This window comes from Camelina sativa, chromosome 16, assembly GCF_030686135.1.
Source record: "Camelina sativa cultivar CO46 ecotype springtype chromosome 16, ASM3068613v1".
Classification (NCBI taxonomy): domain Eukaryota; kingdom Viridiplantae; phylum Streptophyta; class Magnoliopsida; order Brassicales; family Brassicaceae; genus Camelina; species Camelina sativa.
Genome location: NC_141895.1, coordinates 7,082,094 through 7,101,599, shown reverse-complemented (window position 1 = coordinate 7,101,599; position 19,506 = coordinate 7,082,094). Strand labels below are relative to the sequence as shown.

Below are 19,506 nucleotides of genomic sequence, written 5' to 3'. Positions count from 1 at the left end.
CCTAAATTTTTTTGTTTTAATAATACAAAACTTTTAATGACTTTATAAAATTCTGAATCCAATAACCCATATTTGTTAAAATTTTAAATGACATTTTAAAAATCACAAACTAATAACACTAAATTTTAGCAAAATTTAACAAAATTTTGATCTAATAACAACATATTTTACTTAATATTTAAAATCTTAAACTCTATTCAAATCTCAAACCAATTATGCCACTAGTTCTTAGTATTTTCTCTTATTTGATTACTTCATTCAACAAAGTATGAATAGTCAGTCCATAACAAAGAAAAGTCCACCTTGATGTTCCTCATTCCCCTATATATTCATTTTCTAATACCACCTCCTTCTCTAAACTCTTCATTCTTCATTCTTGCCTCTCTTCTCTCTCTGTATCTCCTAACCGAGTTTACATTCTTAAAGACTTAAAACTTTTTTTTTTCTGCCAAGAAAATCTAAAAGACAAAAACTTTTTGGGGAAGGGATGGATTACAATCCAAATATTCCACCTTTAGGAGGTGGTGGGAGTTTGAGAAGAAGCATAAGCAGAAGTGTAAGCAGAGCAAGTAGAAACCTTGAAGATATCTTCTCAGCTGGTTCAAGAAGAACCCAATCAGTTAATGACGACGAAGAAGCTCTTAAATGGGCAGCCATTGAGAAACTACCAACGTACAGCCGTCTCAGAACCACTCTCATGAACGCAGTTGTCGAAGACGATGTCTACGGTAATCAGCTAATGAGCAAAGAAGTTGACGTGACCAAACTCGATGGTGAAGATCGTCAGAAGTTTATTGACATGGTTTTCAAAGTAGCTGAGCAAGATAACGAGAGGATCTTGACGAAGCTGAGAAACCGAATCGACAGAGTTGGTATCAAGCTTCCAACAGTTGAAGTCAGGTACGAGCATTTGACGATCAAAGCTGATTGCTACACTGGTAACAGATCTCTACCTACACTTCTTAATGTGGTGAGGAACATGGGAGAGTCAGCTCTAGGCATGATTGGTATTCAGTTTGCTAAGAAAGCTCAGCTTACGATCCTTAAAGATATCTCTGGTGTCCTTAAACCTGGAAGGATGACACTTTTGTTGGGTCCTCCTTCTTCTGGTAAGACCACTCTTTTGTTGGCTTTAGCCGGTAAACTCGATAAAGCCCTCCAAGTTAGTGGTGACATAACTTACAATGGTCACCGTCTCGATGAGTTTGTTCCAAGAAAGACCTCTGCTTACATTAGTCAGAACGATCTTCATGTTGGTATCATGACTGTTAAGGAGACTCTTGATTTCTCTGCTAGGTGTCAAGGTGTTGGTACTCGTTATGGTAAGTGAATATTCAAATCTTGAAATTAACTTTGTTTTCAAGATTCAGTTTTGTTTAATGGTTTGATGATACCTTCTTGTAGATCTGTTGAATGAGCTTGCAAGAAGAGAAAAGGATGCTGGGATATTCCCTGAAGCTGATGTTGATCTCTTCATGAAAGCTTCAGCTGCTCAAGGAGTTAAGAGCAGTCTCGTCACTGATTATACTCTCAAAGTGAGTCTCACCTCTCTTCTTATAACTTAGCTCATCTTATACTCTAAACATTGAACCGAGCTAAACCGTTTTTTTATAAACCAAAACCGAATTTAATCTTGTTATAGACTGTTTTAGTTTCCTTGTTTTATGTATGACAACGATATAACCAAAGTAAATAACTAGAATACTTCTTTGTGTATTATACTGACTCTGTTCTGTAAAACAGATTTTGGGGCTTGACATTTGCAAAGACACTATAGTTGGAGATGACATGATGAGAGGTATCTCCGGAGGTCAGAAGAAACGTGTCACAACCGGTGAGATGATCGTTGGTCCTACGAAGACACTCTTCATGGACGAAATATCCACTGGTCTTGACAGTTCCACCACATTCCAAATCGTCAAGTGTCTGCAACAGATCGTTCATCTCACAGACGCAACGGTGCTCATGTCTCTCCTACAGCCAGCTCCTGAGACCTTTGATTTATTCGACGATATCATCTTGTTGTCTGAAGGTCAGATCGTGTACCAAGGACCAAGAGACAACATTCTTGAGTTCTTTGAGAGCTTTGGGTTCAAGTGTCCTGAGAGAAAAGGAACAGCTGATTTCTTGCAAGAGGTTACTTCCAAGAAAGATCAAGAACAGTACTGGGTTGACCATAACAGACCTTACCGCTACATTCCGGTTTCAGAGTTTGCAAGCAGATACAAGAGTTTCCATGTTGGGAAAGATATGTCTAACCAACTTGCAGTACCATTTGATAAGTCTCGTGGCCACAAAGCGGCTCTTGTGTTCGATAAGTACTCTGTCTCAAAGAGGGAGCTTCTCAAGAGTTGTTGGGACAAAGAGTGGCTGCTTATGCAACGAAACTCATTCTTCTACATTTTCAAGACTGTCCAGATCATCATCATCGCTGCAATCACGTGCACACTCTTCCTCAGAACTGAAATGGACACAAAGAACGAGGCTGATGCTAACCTCTACGTAGGAGCATTGCTATTTGGAATGATCATCAACATGTTTAATGGGTTTGCAGAGATGGCTATGATGGTTTCAAGACTCCCAGTGTTTTATAAACAGAGGGATCTCCTGTTTTATCCATCATGGACCTTCACACTTCCCACTTTCTTGCTCGGGATTCCAACCTCAATCTTCGAATCAACGGCTTGGATGGTGGTGACTTACTACTCCATCGGTTTTGCACCTGACGCGAGCCGCTTCTTCAAGCAGTTTCTCCTTGTGTTTCTGATTCAACAAATGGCTGCATCCCTCTTTAGGTTGATCGCTTCTGTTTGCAGAACCATGATGATTGCTAATACTGGTGGTGCTCTCACTCTACTTCTCGTCTTCTTGCTTGGAGGCTTCCTTATTCCGAAAGGCGAGATTCCTGACTGGTGGGGTTGGGCTTACTGGATATCTCCTCTTACCTACGCTTTCAACGGTTTAACTGTCAATGAATTGTTTGCACCTAGATGGATGAACAAACTGGTGAGTGTACTTACTGCTTTATTCTGCATTTACAAAGATATATCATTTAGCTCTGAGTCTCACTTTTTTTTGGAAACTGCAGGCTTCTGACGGCAAAACAAGGCTTGGAACCATGGTGCTTAATACTTATGATATCTACCATGAAAAGAACTGGTACTGGATTTCAGTTGGTGCCTTGCTTGGTTTCACAGTCCTCTTCAACGTTCTTTTCACCTTGGCACTTACCGTTCTCAACCGTAAGTTTCTCGTCTTGCATTCACCAAAAGCTAAAACAACAGACTACTAATAATAATGTTTCCTTTGAAAACTACAGCTCTTGGGAAGAAGGCAGGTTTACTTCCAGAGGAAGAAAATGATGACGCGGATCAGAGGAAAGATCCAATGCGTAGATCTTTGTCTACTGCTGATGGGAACAGAAGTAAGTGCATTTCTTTACTCTACTTAGATGTATTTGTTTCTTTCTTCTACACTTTTGTCTCATTCTGTTCTCTGTTTATCAGGAGGAGAGGTCGCAATGGGGAGAGTGAGTAGGGACTCTGCGTCTGAAGCATCCAGGGGTGCAGGCAATACTAAAGGAATGGTTCTTCCTTTCTCTCCTTTGGCTATGTCCTTTGACGATGTCAGATACTTTGTTGACATGCCTGCGGTGAGTAACCATCTTTACTTGAATCTATCTTCACACCAAACTAAATGAGAAATAGATGACTAAATGTATATATGTTTTTTGATGGTACAGGAAATGAGAGACCAAGGAGTTACAGAAACAAGACTGCAACTGCTTAAAGGTGTGACTGGTGCATTTAGGCCAGGAGTCTTGACTGCGCTTATGGGAGTGAGTGGTGCTGGTAAGACTACACTTATGGACGTCTTGGCTGGAAGGAAAACTGGTGGATACATTGAAGGAGACGTGAGAATATCAGGATTCCCAAAGGTTCAAGAAACATTTGCTAGAATCTCAGGATACTGTGAGCAGACTGATATACATTCCCCTCAAGTCACAGTCAGAGAATCTTTGATTTTCTCTGCTTTCCTTCGTCTTCCTAAAGAAGTTGGCAAAGAGGAAAAAATGATGTTTGTGGATCAAGTGATGGAATTGGTAGAGCTGGACAGTCTTAGGGACGCCATCGTTGGTTTACCGGGTGTCACCGGGCTTTCCACGGAGCAGAGAAAGAGACTTACAATTGCAGTGGAGCTAGTAGCTAACCCTTCCATCATCTTTATGGATGAGCCAACTTCTGGACTAGACGCTAGAGCAGCGGCTATCGTGATGAGAGCGGTAAGGAACACAGTTGACACTGGAAGAACCGTGGTCTGCACCATCCATCAGCCTAGCATTGATATCTTTGAAGCCTTTGATGAGTTGATGCTGATGAAGAGAGGAGGACAAGTGATCTACGCAGGTCCATTGGGTCGTAACTCACACAAGGTTGTGGAATACTTTGAAGCCTTTCCCGGAGTTCCCAAGATTCCAGAAAAATATAACCCGGCTACTTGGATGCTTGAAGCTAGCTCACTCGCCGCTGAGCTTAAGCTTAGTGTTGACTTTGCTGAGTTGTACAAGAACTCCGCCTTGCACCAGTAAGTTTTAAGTTCTTTCTTTCTCAAGCTCATTGCCTCTCTGAATGATTGATGAAAATATAAGTACTAATGAATAACGTAACAATGCAGGAGAAACAAAGCGTTGGTTAAAGAACTCAGTGTACCACCAGCAGGAGCATCAGATCTTTACTTCGCTACACAATTCTCACAAAACACATGGGGACAGTTCAAATCATGCCTATGGAAACAATGGTGGACGTATTGGAGATCACCAGACTACAATCTTGTCCGGTTTATCTTCACATTAGCAACATCTCTCTTGATTGGTACCATCTTCTGGCAAATAGGAGGTAACAGGTCGACCGCAGGAGACTTATCAATGGTCATAGGAGCATTGTACGCCGCGGTTATTTTCGTGGGAATCAATAACTGTTCAACGGTACAACCTATGGTTGCAGTGGAGAGAACTGTGTTTTACAGAGAAAGAGCAGCAGGAATGTACTCAGCTATGCCATATGCCATCTCTCAAGTCACTTGTGAGCTTCCTTATGTTCTTGTTCAAACCGTTTACTACTCACTCATCGTCTACGCCATGGTTGGTTTCGAGTGGAAAGCCGCAAAGTTCTTCTGGTTCCTCTTCGTTAGCTACTTCTCATTTCTCTACTGGACTTACTACGGCATGATGACTGTTTCCCTCACACCAAACCAACAAGTCGCTTCCATTTTCGCCTCAGCGTTTTACGGTATTTTCAACCTTTTCTCTGGTTTCTTCATTCCAAGACCCAAAATCCCAAAATGGTGGGTTTGGTACTACTGGATCTGCCCTGTGGCATGGACCGTCTACGGATTGATAGTGTCGCAGTACGGTGACGTTGATACACCTATCCAAGTTCTTGGAGGTGCTCCTGGCCTTACCGTGAAGCAATACATTGATGACCATTATGGTTTCAAATCTGACTTTATGGGACCAGTAGCGGCCGTCCTTGTTGCTTTCACCGTCTTCTTCGCATTCATCTTCGCCTTCTGCATCAGAACTCTTAACTTCCAAACTAGATAAAACCATCTCATCAAGTCTCTTTATTTTTGTATCATTTGTGTTACATACATAAGCCATACATATCTCTGTTCTAAATATGTATTGTAGTGTCTTTTAACGGATTTTTTTATATCTATTTTATTTATAGATGACGACGAATCAAATCGGATGTAATATAAATCCACTTTTTATAAATATACCTCATTTTTTGTTTGTTGAGAAAGAGACAAATCAACATGTATCTAATATGTATTTTACGATACTTACCAATAAGAGAAAGAAGACAACACAATCATCAAATTAGACTCCTCCTTTGTTTGTTTGTTAATTTTATAAATCAGACATCTTATAATAGTCAAAACCAAAAGAGATTTCAGTTTGATGTTCTTTATGATAACATTGACATCTTTTGATTACTTAACTAATGTGTGTGGTTGGTTCTTCAGATTCACAAATACGTAGCTTATTCTGAATTACGAATACTGTATATATATAATACTGGGATAGACCCCGCTGGGCCTCAGTGAAATCTGGCCCATTAGGAATTAAAAAATGAAAAAATTAATGTATTTATGGGGCGTTCCGAGAATTGAACTCGGGACCTCTCGCACCCTAAGCGAGAATCATACCACTAGACCAAACGCCCTTTGTTAGAAGACGTTCTCAGACAATTTATCTATTACGAAATTTCAAGTATTTTTTTACCAAATAATCTCTACCTGGGGAGAAGTACTAAAATTAAAAAAGGGGAACCATCAATCTCTAGAATGCCACTTTGTGGAAAAAAATTATCGTGAATGCCATTGTTATACTTATATTTATTTTTTTAAATTAAAATACATTGAAAATACCAAAAACTCATACGTTATACTTACAATTACCCTATTTTACTTCAAACACTTAATAATTTATTTTCTCTTTTCTCTCTGGCCGACAGATCTACAGATCTGAGAAAACAAAAAGTTTAGTTTTTCTTTGAATCTCTCAGATTTCTTGTTCTTATTGTTCTGTGTGCCGCTATAGCCAAAGCTTATCTTGATTCTCTATTTGTTACATTGGAGATGGCGATTTGTGGCGATGTTAACAAAAGAGAAGGATTACAAAGAGAAGTGGAGAATAACGGTAAAGATGGTGGAAGACGAGTTGGTGGTGAAGAGGGGAGATCAAGTGAAGGTTGGGTGAGATATGTGCACAATCGCTGCAAAAGAAGACAGTCCACGACGGAGAATCGGCAAGCAGAGACGAGTTAGTGAGGGTGGCGGCGCTAGGATTTACGATTTGTACCAGTTGTCCTATTTATTTTGTTAGTTATACCATTTGTTTCAGTTGTACTGTTATCTCTTAGTTATACATGTTGTACTAGTTGTTCTATTATCTCTCAGTTATACCAGTTGTACCCAATGTTATATCTCTTTGATTGTATCATTTGTACTTATCATAGTACATCTTAGTTATACCAGTTGTACCATTTGACGTATATCACTCAGTTAAACTATTTGTACTAGTTGTTCAATTCTTTCTCAGTTGTACCAATTCGTCTGTAATTTCATTAAGGATAATTTTGGGATCTCACATTTATAAGTGGCACTCAGATTACAAAGTGGCACACAGATTTTTTTTCCTTCCCAAAATGGCATTCTAGCCCTGCGCTCGGAACATGGCAAAATGAATAACATGGTCTCTAATGACCAGACCATATAGGAAACGAAGCTAAATTGTACATAATACAAAAAAAGATTAACATTCAGGGTGTCTTATTGGTAAAATATCAATAAAAAAAGTAAAATATGTAAAAAAAAAAAAAGGGAAGTAAAATACATTAGGTTTTGTATTCCTTTGGGTCTATTCATTTGTTTATTAAGTTTGGGACTCGAAATCAAACTTAAAAATTAGGATTTTTTTAGATATAGATTTAGCATAATTATATATATATATATACATATATATAAATCTATACTAGTATTTTTGCAGCAGTTTTTGCTCAAAAATGTTTTTTGCAAAGTTTTTACATTTAATGATATTTAATGCTTATATTCATATCCAAACAAGTTTAGTTAACTTTCTCTACTATCTTTATAATCAAACACAATTAAAATATTTTAAATATTCATATATATAATGTTTTATAATTAATAAAGATATTTAGAAGATTTATTCCAAATTAAAAAAAAATTATTCTCCTATCATCTCCTTTTGATTTTAAAATTAAAATGTAGTGAATCATCATATAATACGTAAAATTAATAAAAAAGGTATATTTTTCCTGCATATATTGTGATTTGAATTTGTTTTAACAAACATATATTACTCAATTAATATAAAAAGTGTGTGTTCAACATACATATATAGTAAATTTACTGTATATAGTAAATTATAAAATTTTAAGAAGTTTATAATTTATAACTAATAAATCTAAACGAGTTATATTACATGACGGGTTACAGTAAAACCTCTATAAATTAATACTCTATAAATTAATAAATACTATAGATTAATAAATTTTGTCAGTCCCAAGTCGGGCCAGTGTAAAAAATAACAAAATTCGATAAGATAATAAGATAATAATTTTTCTGAAACCCCCATGTAAAATATGGTCCCAATAATATCATTAATTAATAATCATGTAAATATATATATATATAATGTATGTAAAGAAAAAAAAATATAATATATGTTTCTCCTAAAGCTCATATCTACAAAACAACTGTTATATTGTATTTTCAAACTATAATAATATAAAATATTTTCTAACATGTCATAAATATAGCTACATTTTTTTTTAAGTTTTCAATTTTTAGATATGCATCATTTACATTTTGATAGTTTGATTGACTATTAAAATACAACAATCTATATTATTATTCATAAATTTAATTTTATGTATGTCATGTGTATAAGTGAATTTGTCTATTGTATTTGTAATTTATTGTTAATAATGTTTTCTAAATATTACAAATGCAATTCCAATACCATAAAATTTTGAATATACAAAATTATTGTTAAAATTGTCTCAATTCATAATTTTTAAAAGTAATACTATTAAAATTATATCTATAAATTAATAATTATTTATTTACACTATAAATAAATAATTATTAGTTTATTGATAAAGTAATATCACTAGAAATTATTAAAATGTCTTGGTCCCAACATTATTAATTTATAGAGGTTTTACTGTATATGACATTACATGATTGAATTAATAATACTAAAAAATAAACTATCACTAATATGATATTTCAATACAGGTTAAATCCTCATTTTAATGTTTTAACAACACAAATATAAAATATGTCGAATCAAACTGATTTAATTAAGATTGTAGTAAAGAAAAATTATTGTGCGGTATACCACGATTTATATATTAAATCACTAAAATTAACAAAGGAGTATATAGCAAAATTAGTATTAAAATAGTACATTAACAAAAACAAAAAAATAATAAAGTTTACTCTGCGGTATACCGCGGGTTATAATCTAGTATATAATGAAAATATCACAAAAATTTAGTGTCCCTGTGCAAATGCAGTTATTGCACTTGTGAATCGACGAGACTGACCACTTTCAAAATTATTAATCATAAAAGCTATACCAGAAAATATATTTTCAGTTTTTTGTATAGTTTTCAAGCAACATTTTTTTTTTTGCTCTTTTACAATATTCTTTAACAGTTTACTAGTTATAGATACGTAAAAACAATATTAATTAAAGATTTGATATGAACATAGTCCTCCACTACGTTCCTTGTACATAATGCGATCCGTCTGCCCTTTCCTTCAATCCAACAATTAATACCACATTCTCGGTTTCATTATATATGTGTAATATTATTGTTTGTCTTTTGTGCGGTAGGGAAGTTTTTCTGCATCTATTCCCATGAAATTCTTTGCACTCTGTGCCTCCTACTCTATTAGGAATCCTCAAGCGAATTCCGATCAGGTTGTAATATATCTTATATGCATCCTAAACAACACCATTTGTGTATTCTCCATGTGTCTGATTCTTAATGTTTTTTGTTCCTAGCTGGAACTCCAATATGAGGAGGTTAGTCCAATGGTTATTCAATGTAAAACTCCCACTATCTTGGACACCAAGACCTACTATAGTCTACGGTGTGACTCCGATTTATGAAGCTTATTCTTTGTCTGGCAAGATCACACTGGAAGGAAACCTTGAAGCAAGGATCCCAACTTTAAGAATGACCAACTGTTCAATAGGCATAACACGAGTTGCATCTATAATCTAGAAAAAAAAAGTTACGTGTCTAGAGTTTTCTTAGGGCATGTCCACTAGTCGTTATTTTTAAAGATACTCTTAATTAAAAATTTAAAAAAAATAATAATAATAAAGCAAACCAAAAAGTGAGAAACATTTTTCCATTGAGCATTGGAAGAATCGTTTCTCCAAGGTATGACAGTTTATGATTGGTCAATTTTCTTTTTACAGATTTATTATTTAAATATATAATAATATTTAAAGAAAATAATTAAAATATATTATTTTGAGCAACGTTTATAGTTGGTACTGATGTTGATGGTCTTACATTTTACCAATAGAACCTAAATATTTGTACTATAATTAATTTTTTTTTGTCTATAAAACGTGTTGAAAAACACGATATTTCATATTGACATATCGAAAGCATCCGTAAAAAAAATAGAAAAAAAAATAACTGTGATATGTTTAAAGATTATAGTAAATATTAATTCTTCTTTATATTTTGTTAAGATCCTAAATCAAAGAAGAAATAAACAACAACTTTGTTTGATAATTAATAATAGTCAACATATTAAAATCATAATGCTATAAATATTTAGAGCATTATTAAAAATTATTTTTCTTAAAGTCTTTACAATATAATTATATTTCCTATAAATAGTAAAAGATTTTATTATTTTCGTAAAAAATGACATAAAATGGTAAGAAATTTCACAAAAGGATTTGTATCCCCAAAGTTGTAATTGTAGGGGATAAGGATTATGCCCCTAGTTTGACTGTAGGAATTAAGGAGAGAAATCCATTTGTAACCCAAATCCTCTTAATCTTATCATCATCATCATCATATTAATGCATGAGTACACATGCCAATATGTTATTTAAGAGAGCATAAACACATTAAACATCTCTGAATCTAAAAGCACTCATAATTTATTTATAAACAATATATAAATATATATATAAACAGGCTCCTCCTCCATCTCCTTCTCTCGCTCTCTTCCCTCTGTTTGCTCTGAAAGCTTTGTCCTTTTTTTTGTTTTTTTTTTTTGATTTTACGGCTAATCTCTTATTCGAAACTATTCGTATTCTAAAGAGAGAGAGAGAGAGAGAGATTTGAGATAATAGAGTCATAGGGAGAGAGAGAGAGAGAGAGAGAGAGAGAGAGAGAGAGAGAGATCCAAATCAGAAGCAATCTATTTTTTTTGTTTGCTTTTTCTCTGTTGTTTGTGTGTCTCTCTGTTAAGATTCGTATCTCTTTTCTCCGGCAAACTCACGGCGGCGATCCACTCTTTTGTCTATGGTGGTTTTCTTATCTTATTCTTCTGCAGAAGAAACGAACAAGTTTGGTTCTGTAGTTTTGACGAATGTGATCCGGTTTCTATAAGGTTTGAATATGATTTAAAGTCTCGTTTTTTTTTTTTTTTGGTTTCGATTTGAGGCGATAGATCTGGTTTTGTTGTTTGTTCTTTACGAGTGGGAAGTTTTTGAATTTTGTGATTGTTTTTTTTTTTGTTTGTTTGTTTGTTTGCAGGGTTATTACTGAGTTTGGTGTTGTGAAGCTTTGAATCTTTTTTTTTGTTAATTTCATATATTGTGGTGGAAAAGGTTGTTAAAGAGATGAAGAGGGTTAGAGAAGAGGTTTACGTTGAAGCACGAGGACCTACTCTTTCGTCTCGTGGAGAAACGTAAGCTGTCTCGATTCTTGTTTTGGATTTCAAAATTCTCTTTTTTGACTATGCTTTTTTGTTTGTACGGAAGTCAAAAAATTGTGTAGGCTGATGTTAGATATTCTTATTGCTTGTGGGGATTATGAAATTTTCATGCTTTGGTTTGTTTCCTAGGTTGAGTTGAGTCTTTTTTATCTTTTGAGGTCTATGGTTTGTTCCTGGGGGTAGTTACCTTATAGGCTTAAGCAAAATTACTGCAGTTCTGTTCTTGGCGTAAACGTGTTTTTGAATGCAGTTTAGTTCTGTTTTCTAGGTTGAGTTGAGTTGTATAATTGTTCCTGGGGTTAGTTACCTTAAAAGCGTAGGCTAAATTATTGTAGTTTTCCAAGGGGCAAACTAAATCGATTGTTTTGAAGTAAATGCGGAAAGCAACTTAATGTATATTTGTTTAATGCAGAAATGGTAGGCCGTTAACGATTGGTGGAGGAGGGCTAACAACAGGTGATGCTTTGACATATCTCAAAGCTGTCAAGGACATGTTTCAAGACAACAAAGAGAAATATGAAACTTTCCTTGGAGTCATGAAGGACTTCAAAGCTCAGAGGTAATTTCCTTGCTGTTCCCTTCTGTTTGCTGTTTCTTCTCACAGCTGGAAATGTCCTGATTTCTTTATGTCTCGTGTTGGTTGTAGAGTTGACACTAATGGCGTCATAGGGAAAGTGAAAGATTTGTTCAAGGGATATGACGACTTGCTTTTGGGTTTTAATACCTTCTTGCCAAAGGGGTACAAAATAACTCTTCAGCCTGAGGATGAGAAATCTAAGAAGCCCGTGGATTTCCAAGTAGCTATTGAATTTGTCAACAAGATCAAGGTAAGTATCTGATGTATTAAATCAAGTTTAGTCATGATCTAAGCAGTTCACATCACTGGATATTTATTCCTCCAGGCGCGATTTGGGGGTGATGACCGTGCATATAAAAAATTCCTAGACATCTTGAACATGTATAGAAAGGAAACCAAGTCTATCAAGGAGGTCTATCAAGAGGTAAATTTACAGTAAATGTCCATAGTGTTGATTTGCTCTAGAATTCTTGTGATTCATTTTTCTAATTTTCCATCTATTTTTACAGGTTACTCTGTTATTCCAAGGCCATGAAGATCTGCTTGGGGAGTTTGTTCATTTCTTACCTGATTTCCCAGGATCAGCTTCTGTTAATAACCCTCTTTTCGGAGGAAGGATCACAGTACCGCATGAAAGAAATTCTCCATTTCCTGTCATGCATCCAAAGCATCTTGAGAAGGTTTTCTTAAATTATTCTTTCTTAATGATGCTCATATAATTCACAGCGTAGTTAATAATGTTTCTAATTGATGTTCATGGTTTAAAGAATGCTTTATAGCTATGCATGCTTAGTATGGAAAGAAAGTATTAACATCCTTTGAGTGATATCTTAAGAGCAAGATAAATATTGTAATTAAGGCTCAGTTTACAGCAAATAGATGAGAGAATATATGTTTGAGAAACTTGATGGTTCAGAGTTTGTGAAATGCTGATACAGAGTCTTTCCTGTCACAGAAGATAAGATTACGGAGTAGGCATGATGAGTATACGGAACACTCTGATCAACGAGAAGATGGTGACGAGAACCTTGTGCCTTATTCTGCTGGTAATTCTCTGGGAAGTGAGTCCTTGAATCACTTGTAGCATTTTTATTTTATTTATTTGCATTTGTAATTATTATGACTTAGCTTAGCGCCTGGTGAGAGCATGATAACTACTTATATATGTCTGCCATTTTTCAGTGATTTTGATGTAAAGGAAATTAGTATATATCTACGTGGCATATTGATATCTTCTCTACTGTGGTCATTGTCAATCTTGTCCGGGTCAGTAGTTACCTGGTGCTACGGTCCAACGATGCTAATATTTGTAGAATCCCTTGCAGGATATCTGAAGGTAGATGACACCGAGGGGATTCATGATTATGAAAATAACGGGGGTCTTGAAAAAGATCCAGAAAATGATAGAGTTGCAGCTTTTGGAAAAAATCTACTGTCTACTAACCATATGGCCAAGGCAATAAATGAACTGGACCTTACTGACTGCGCACAATGTTCACCAAGTTATCGTCGCCTGCCAGATGATGTGAGCCCTTCTTAACTTAATCATATTATCTACAGTTGCTTTTGTGCTCTAAGATCTTACGGTTGGCTTTCTCTTGTGTAGTATCCCATTCAAATTCCAAGCTACAGAAATTCACTTGGTGAAAAGGTACTTAATGATCATTGGGTATCTGTCACGTCGGGGAGTGAGGATTACTCATTCAAACACATGCGCAAAAACCAGTATGAAGAAAGCTTGTTTCGATGTGAGGATGATAGGTAAGACATATATAGTATATTAGGTTCTCTTGTATTTCCTCCTTCTATATCTTGATTAGGAGTCTTTCGATTACATTGGTGAGTTCATGATTGTTTTCTAGTCAGTTCAGTCTTACCTTCTAATTTCACTAAGTTGTCTATAACTTGTGTGGATATTGTGGTTCTTTTTTGCTGACAATATTAGTTTCCATAAGAACTCTTATTCCATCTGTTTTATTAACTAACTTATATGGTTTCAGGTTTGAGTTGGACATGTTATTAGAGTCTGTGGGTGCAACCATTAAGCGTGTGGAAAGTCTTCTGGAAAAGGTCAACAACAACACAATCTCTATAGTGACACCAATTTGTATTAGAGAACACTTATCAGGCAAGTAGTTATCTGACAGAATGTGGCTGTGATATATGTGTGTCTATTATTCGTTTACTTGGGCTAGTGACCTTATATGTGACTATTCAACAGAGCTGAACCTAAGATGCATTGAGCGGTTGTACGGGGATTTTGGGCTTGATCTCATGGATTTTTTGAACAAGAATTCTCATGTCGCCTTACCCGTGATACTAACACGCTTGAAGCAGAAACAAGAAGAGTGGGCTAGGTGTCGCTCTGATTTTGGGAAAGTATGGGCTGAAGTATATGCTAAGAATCATCACAAATCACTAGATCATCGTAGTTTCTATTTCAAGCAGCAGGACTCCAAAAATTTGAGCACAAAAGGTATGTTTTCTTGCAGGACTATAATCTAATTTTTTTTGGATTTCGAACCTTATTTATGTTTTCTTAAATTAGAAATTTACTTGTTTGGCTGCACTTGAAGCTAATTCCATATTAGAAATGTCTTTCTCTACATGGAAAAAAATGATGAAACGAAGAGAATGTCGTTTATCATTTAAGTGGAAAATTGCAGCAACTGAAGTTGGTTGTTATGTCCCAAATACAGGTTTGGTGGCGGAAATTAAAGATATCAGCGAGAGGAAGCATAAAGAAGACCTGCTTCGTGCCATTGCTATTGGAGCTAAGCCCTCTTTCACCCCAGATGTGGAGTATAGTTATACTGATACACAAGTCCATGCTGACCTATATCAACTTATTAAGTATTACTGTGAAGAAATATGTGCTACTGAACAGTCGGATAAAGTCATGACGCTGTGGGTAACCTTTTTGGAGCCCATGTTTGGCGTTCCTTCTAGGTCTCAAACTAATGAGACAATGAAAGATGTTGTAATGATCGAAGACAACCAAGAGCACCATGATGCATGTGAGGCGGTGAGGGAAAACACCGGTGACGGTTCTCTGGCCTCAAACCTTGAACCGTTAGTAGCTCCAAAAACGCCTAAGAAAGAAGACCCAAAAGTACAAGGAAGCTCTTTTGCGCAAGATTCCCCAGTCAAGACACCAGAAATCATTCAGCAAGATAAACTGCATAGTGGTGCAGCTATAACTGATGAGGTAACTGTGTTGTATTCACTTTTCACTGAGTAAATTTAGTCAAAGCTTTTCATAAATTCAGACTGCTGGTGGTAGAGCGTATTTTAATGAACGAAAGTTGCTTAAGTTTGTTTCTTTATGAGACTTAAGAAATGTCCCTCTATGTGAAAAGGATAGTAATATATTTTTGTGGCTGTACAGGATAGCCAGCCTTCCAAACTAGTGTCACCCAAAAATGATTTGATAATGGACGGTGGAGAGAATCATAGCAAGGTTACCGATGTATCAATGGGAGGGCATAAGGTTGAGCGAGAAGAGGGTGAATTATCTCCCACTGAAAGTTTCGAGCAAGACAATTTTGAGGGTTATAAAGAGAATGCTCTCGAGCCTGTGCAGAAACTGCCAGACAATGAAAAAAGTAGTGAAGACCGAGAAGACAAAGAGGGTGCATGTGGTACTGAAGCTGAAGCAAGGAGCAATGCCCTCCCTGAAGATGATGAAAACAAAATTACTCAGAAGTTATCAGAAGGGGATGAAAATGCCTCTAAAACTAATGTCTCAGCAAGCAAGTTTGGTGCCCAAGTTTCTTCCGATGAAGAGCAGAAAGTAGCTATGAACTGTGACCAGCATGGTATTGTGGCTGAGAGTGAAAACGAGGCTGGAGGGATGGTTAATTCCAACGAGGGTGAAGATGGATCGGTTTTAACATTTTCAGAACGGTATCTGCAACCTGTAAAGCCCCTTGCAAAGCATGTTCCTGGGACACTGCAAGCAAGTGAATGCGACTCCCGTAATGATTCTCGAGTTTTCTATGGGAATGATTCATTTTATGTGCTTTTTAGGCTTCATCAAGTAAGTGCTTCGAAACAACCTTCTAATGTTCCTCAAATGTCAATAGTCTTCTGTTCAAACAGCTAATTCTGCTGATTTTCCAGATGTTGTACGAGAGAATACAATCAGCAAAGATACATTCAGAGAGGAAATGGAAAGCTCCAGATAGCACATCTACTGATTCGTATACCAGGTGGTTTACCTTTCTTTAAGCATTATTTGTACTTTTTGATTAAAAAAATATAAGGTTGTATCCTAACTGATATTTGGAAGCATAGGTTCATGGATGCCCTTTATAATTTACTTGACGGCTCTAGTGACAATACAAAGTTTGAAGATGAATGCCGTGCTATCATTGGAGCACAATCATATGTTCTATTCACATTGGACAAGCTAGTTCAAAAGTTTGTTAAGCATGTAAGCTTCCATTTTACCTGCAACTTGTTATTGCCTTGACTCTGCTTCTGTTCCTCTCCCTTTGTTTCTGTTCTGTACAAATCATTGAAGTGGCTTGGACATGTTTTTAGCTTCACGCAGTCGCAGCTGATGAGACAGACACCAAGCTTCTGCAACTATATGCATACGAGAACTACAGAAAACCAGGAAGATTCCTTGATATAGTGTACCATGAAAATGCTCGAGCCCTTCTCCATGATCAGAACATATACAGGATCAAATATGTATGCTTCTCTTCATTTCTTGCTATGTGTGGACACCTGTGTATATGTTCTCACATACTAATCTGTCCTTGCAAAATTTTGTGCAGTCATCTGAGCAAGCCCGTCTCTCGATTCAACTTATGAACAGCGGGAATGATCAGCCTGAAGTTACAGCTGTAACAGTGGAACCAGGTTTTGCTAATTATCTGCAGAATGACTTTCTTTCGTTTGTCCGTGATGAAGAGAAACCTGGACTATTTCTGAAGAGGTAAATGAAGAAATGATATGAGCATAACTTAAGTTGTGAAAGTACAGTTAGTTATCATTTTATCATACTCTTTTCAGGAACAAGGCGAAATTAAGCAGTCCGGATGAATCTTCAGGGTTGTCGCGTGCAATGGAAGGACTGAGAATTATTAACGAGGTTGAATGTAAGATTGCTTGCAGTTCTTCCAAGGTAAAATACTCTCTTGTCAATCTATAGCATTAATAATCTTTTTCTGTTTTCCATGTGTATACAATTACAATGAGAGCTTACATATGTCATTAGGTCAAGTATGAACCGAACACAGCAGATCTTTTGTATAGAAGAAAGCAGAAGAAAGCAACACAGAATCCAACTGGCCTTGACAACGTTAATAAAGCTTTTGGTAGCAGTGAAATCTCGAGAGAGAGAAGAATATCGCGTTTTCACATCATTCTTAACCGTAGACTTGTTGCCTTGCCTTAATTTAAGAACGTAAGTAACCTTCTTCTTGCATAATCCTCAATAATGGCTTATTCGCGATAAAAAGTAAAGAGATGTAGATAGTATATTTGTGCAGGTGTGAAGTTCTTGGCTGAGATATGCAAGCATCAATAGTGGTAGAGAAGTAGAGACCAACTGTATTTGACGAAGATTCTTGCATCATTTGGCGCAAAGAGAGATTCACATGGCAACCATAGTTTTTTTTGTTCTTTGAAATCGCGTCTGGAGCCGCCAGTTTTGGTGTATAGTGTTAGAATATATATCTAAGGAGAGATGCTAAATTCAGAAACTTTTTTTTAATTCATTCATTCAAGAAATATTGGATATTCCGTCTAATGTTATATTTCAGTTATAAATCTTATATGTCATTTCTACTTTGAAACAAAAATTAAATAGGCGCTATTATCTTTTTGCTCAACCGCTTCACATGATTTCAAGGTCTAAGCTCTCAACAATCAGATTAGGTTTTTTTAATTTTATTTTCAACTTTTACCTACTTCTTTTCCGGCATAAATTTGACCTTCAATGGAGTTTAAGAACATTGATTAGGGGGTTTTCTTCGACTTGACTCAAGTAATCTCAGATCAATCAAACTAGAGCTGTCAAAAAGGGTTGTTTACATCCACTTTAATCCGAATGGACTAATAAGTGATTGTGTGTCTCCATTAACGACCATGTCCATTAAAGACCATGTTTAGATGGGCTGTACATGTGTATATTGGTCAAAATATAACAAATTATGTACAATAAGAAAAAAAAATTAAACACAAATTTCTAAGCACAAAAATGTCTAATCACAAAAGTTTAGAATATCCTAAAACAAATTTGACACAAATGTTTAAAGTCTAACACAAATATCCAAAGACATTTGAACACATATGTCTAAACACAAAAGTTTAGAATGTTTTAAACTCAATGACACAAATTAACGTAGAAATACTTACAGTGACCAAAATATTAAAAAACAACCATGAAGCAAACTTGTAATAACACTACAAAAATCATGTACTGATATTAGGATTATAAGGTCACTAGGTAGTAACCCGTGCTATAGCACATCACAAACCAAAATGTTTATTATAACTTGAAATCTGTAACTATTGTATAAGTTATTTTCAGATTATTTAGCCTATCTCAACCTATTACAAATTAGTATGAACTTATGTTTGACATTTGATTTCAGTGAGGACGATATTGACTTTGATTTCAGTAAGGACGATATTGACTCTGACAGAGACTACCTTCCATTCTTATGTCATTAACTCTATTCTCTATCCGTTCCTGAGATCATTTATCGTTTTACTAAATGGTATAATAGTTATTTTTTTTATCATTGTTTATTTTTGGTTAGAGTCATTTATATTAAACGTTGCTACATTAATTTTAGCATCGCTTAGCAAACGATGTCAAATATATATTCTAAGACAGAAAATATAAATGATGATAGTTAGGGTCAATTTTTAAAATGACGTTAACTTTAATATTTGCATCGATTCTAAACCGACTCAAAATATTAACATCATTTTATTTACATTTTTGAAAATGACACTAAACGTAGATATGTGATTTTCTGCATATTATGATATGTTAAAAGTATGTATTTACTGTAATGGATAACAAGAATAATCTATAAAATAAGAAACAAATTACCAGAAAATTTAGCAAACTTCTCAATGAAGATTCAGTTGAAATAATTGATTAAATTATTCCCAAATAAACAATTGATCGAGAGATAAACATAGTTCCATCGTCAAAAGTACACTAAACTAAAGACAATAACATAAGTCGCGGTGTTGAATTTGTTTTAGAAAAATAAATAGCAACCCTTATTACAGTGAATGATGAAAAAACATGTATAGTTAGCATTCACAGCTAATAAGTGATGCCACATATTAGCATCGCGTGATTCAAAATTTAATATTTTAGCATCACTTATTTATAAGTGACTCAAATTTTAATAATTTAATATCACTTTTTATAAGTGACGCAAATT

At 35.3% G+C, this 19,506-nt stretch overlaps 2 protein-coding genes and 1 non-coding gene across 18 annotated transcripts; 2 read left to right on the top strand and 1 right to left on the bottom strand.

Moving 5' to 3' along the window:
• Positions 1 to 352: 352 nt before the first annotated feature.
• On the top strand, positions 353 to 5,804 carry LOC104750125 (ABC transporter G family member 36). The gene is made up of 8 exons (XM_010471876.2): positions 353 to 1,322; positions 1,405 to 1,535; positions 1,744 to 3,006; positions 3,089 to 3,242; positions 3,320 to 3,424; positions 3,507 to 3,652; positions 3,743 to 4,584; positions 4,675 to 5,804. Exons 1-8 carry the CDS (start codon positions 488 to 490, stop codon positions 5,600 to 5,602), a joined length of 4,404 nt encoding a protein of 1,467 aa, XP_010470178.1. The 5' UTR covers positions 353 to 487; the 3' UTR covers positions 5,603 to 5,804.
• A 351-nt stretch (positions 5,805 to 6,155) lies between these two features.
• On the bottom strand, positions 6,156 to 6,227 carry TRNAP-AGG (transfer RNA proline (anticodon AGG)). The gene has a single exon. It is a non-coding gene; the product is annotated as a tRNA-Pro (tRNA).
• Positions 6,228 to 10,526: 4,299 nt separating this feature from the next.
• On the top strand, positions 10,527 to 17,901 carry LOC104750124 (paired amphipathic helix protein Sin3-like 5). Of its 16 annotated transcripts, none has more exons than XM_087489870.1 (20): positions 10,527 to 11,184; positions 11,331 to 11,484; positions 11,924 to 12,070; positions 12,158 to 12,338; positions 12,414 to 12,512; positions 12,598 to 12,768; positions 13,044 to 13,134; positions 13,414 to 13,613; positions 13,695 to 13,849; positions 14,089 to 14,216; positions 14,310 to 14,564; positions 14,788 to 15,296; positions 15,477 to 16,127; positions 16,211 to 16,299; positions 16,385 to 16,523; positions 16,634 to 16,786; positions 16,873 to 17,033; positions 17,111 to 17,222; positions 17,316 to 17,504; positions 17,590 to 17,901. In XM_087489870.1, the coding sequence occupies exons 2-19, from the start codon at positions 11,417 to 11,419 to the stop codon at positions 17,493 to 17,495; spliced, it is 3,489 nt and encodes a 1,162-aa protein (XP_087345996.1). In that variant the 5' UTR covers positions 10,527 to 11,184; positions 11,331 to 11,416; the 3' UTR covers positions 17,496 to 17,504; positions 17,590 to 17,901. The 16 variants fall into 16 exon arrangements, with proteins under 16 accessions (XP_087345996.1, XP_087345997.1, XP_087345991.1 ...); XM_087489871.1 differs by having other exon boundaries at positions 10,631 to 11,184; positions 11,405 to 11,484; XM_087489865.1 differs by having other exon boundaries at positions 10,643 to 11,184; positions 11,405 to 11,484; positions 13,044 to 13,149; positions 17,577 to 17,901.
• The last annotated feature ends 1,605 nt before the right edge of the window (positions 17,902 to 19,506 follow it).

Excerpts from the sequence above, each read along its gene's own strand:
- LOC104750124 (XM_087489865.1), top strand. The coding sequence starts at position 11,417 with ATGAAGAGGGTTAGAGAAGAGGTTTACGTTGAAGCACGAGGACCTACT. Across the intron at positions 12,071-12,157 it reads AAGGACTTCAAAGCTCAGAG|AGTTGACACTAATGGCGTCA; the intron begins GTAATTTCCTTG and ends TGTTGGTTGTAG. Across the intron at positions 14,217-14,309 it reads TATTAGAGAACACTTATCAG|AGCTGAACCTAAGATGCATT; the intron begins GCAAGTAGTTAT and ends ACTATTCAACAG.
- LOC104750125 (XM_010471876.2), top strand. The coding sequence starts at position 488 with ATGGATTACAATCCAAATATTCCACCTTTAGGAGGTGGTGGGAGTTTG. Across the intron at positions 3,425-3,506 it reads TACTGCTGATGGGAACAGAA|GAGGAGAGGTCGCAATGGGG; the intron begins GTAAGTGCATTT and ends TCTGTTTATCAG. Across the intron at positions 4,585-4,674 it reads AAGAACTCCGCCTTGCACCA|GAGAAACAAAGCGTTGGTTA; the intron begins GTAAGTTTTAAG and ends GTAACAATGCAG.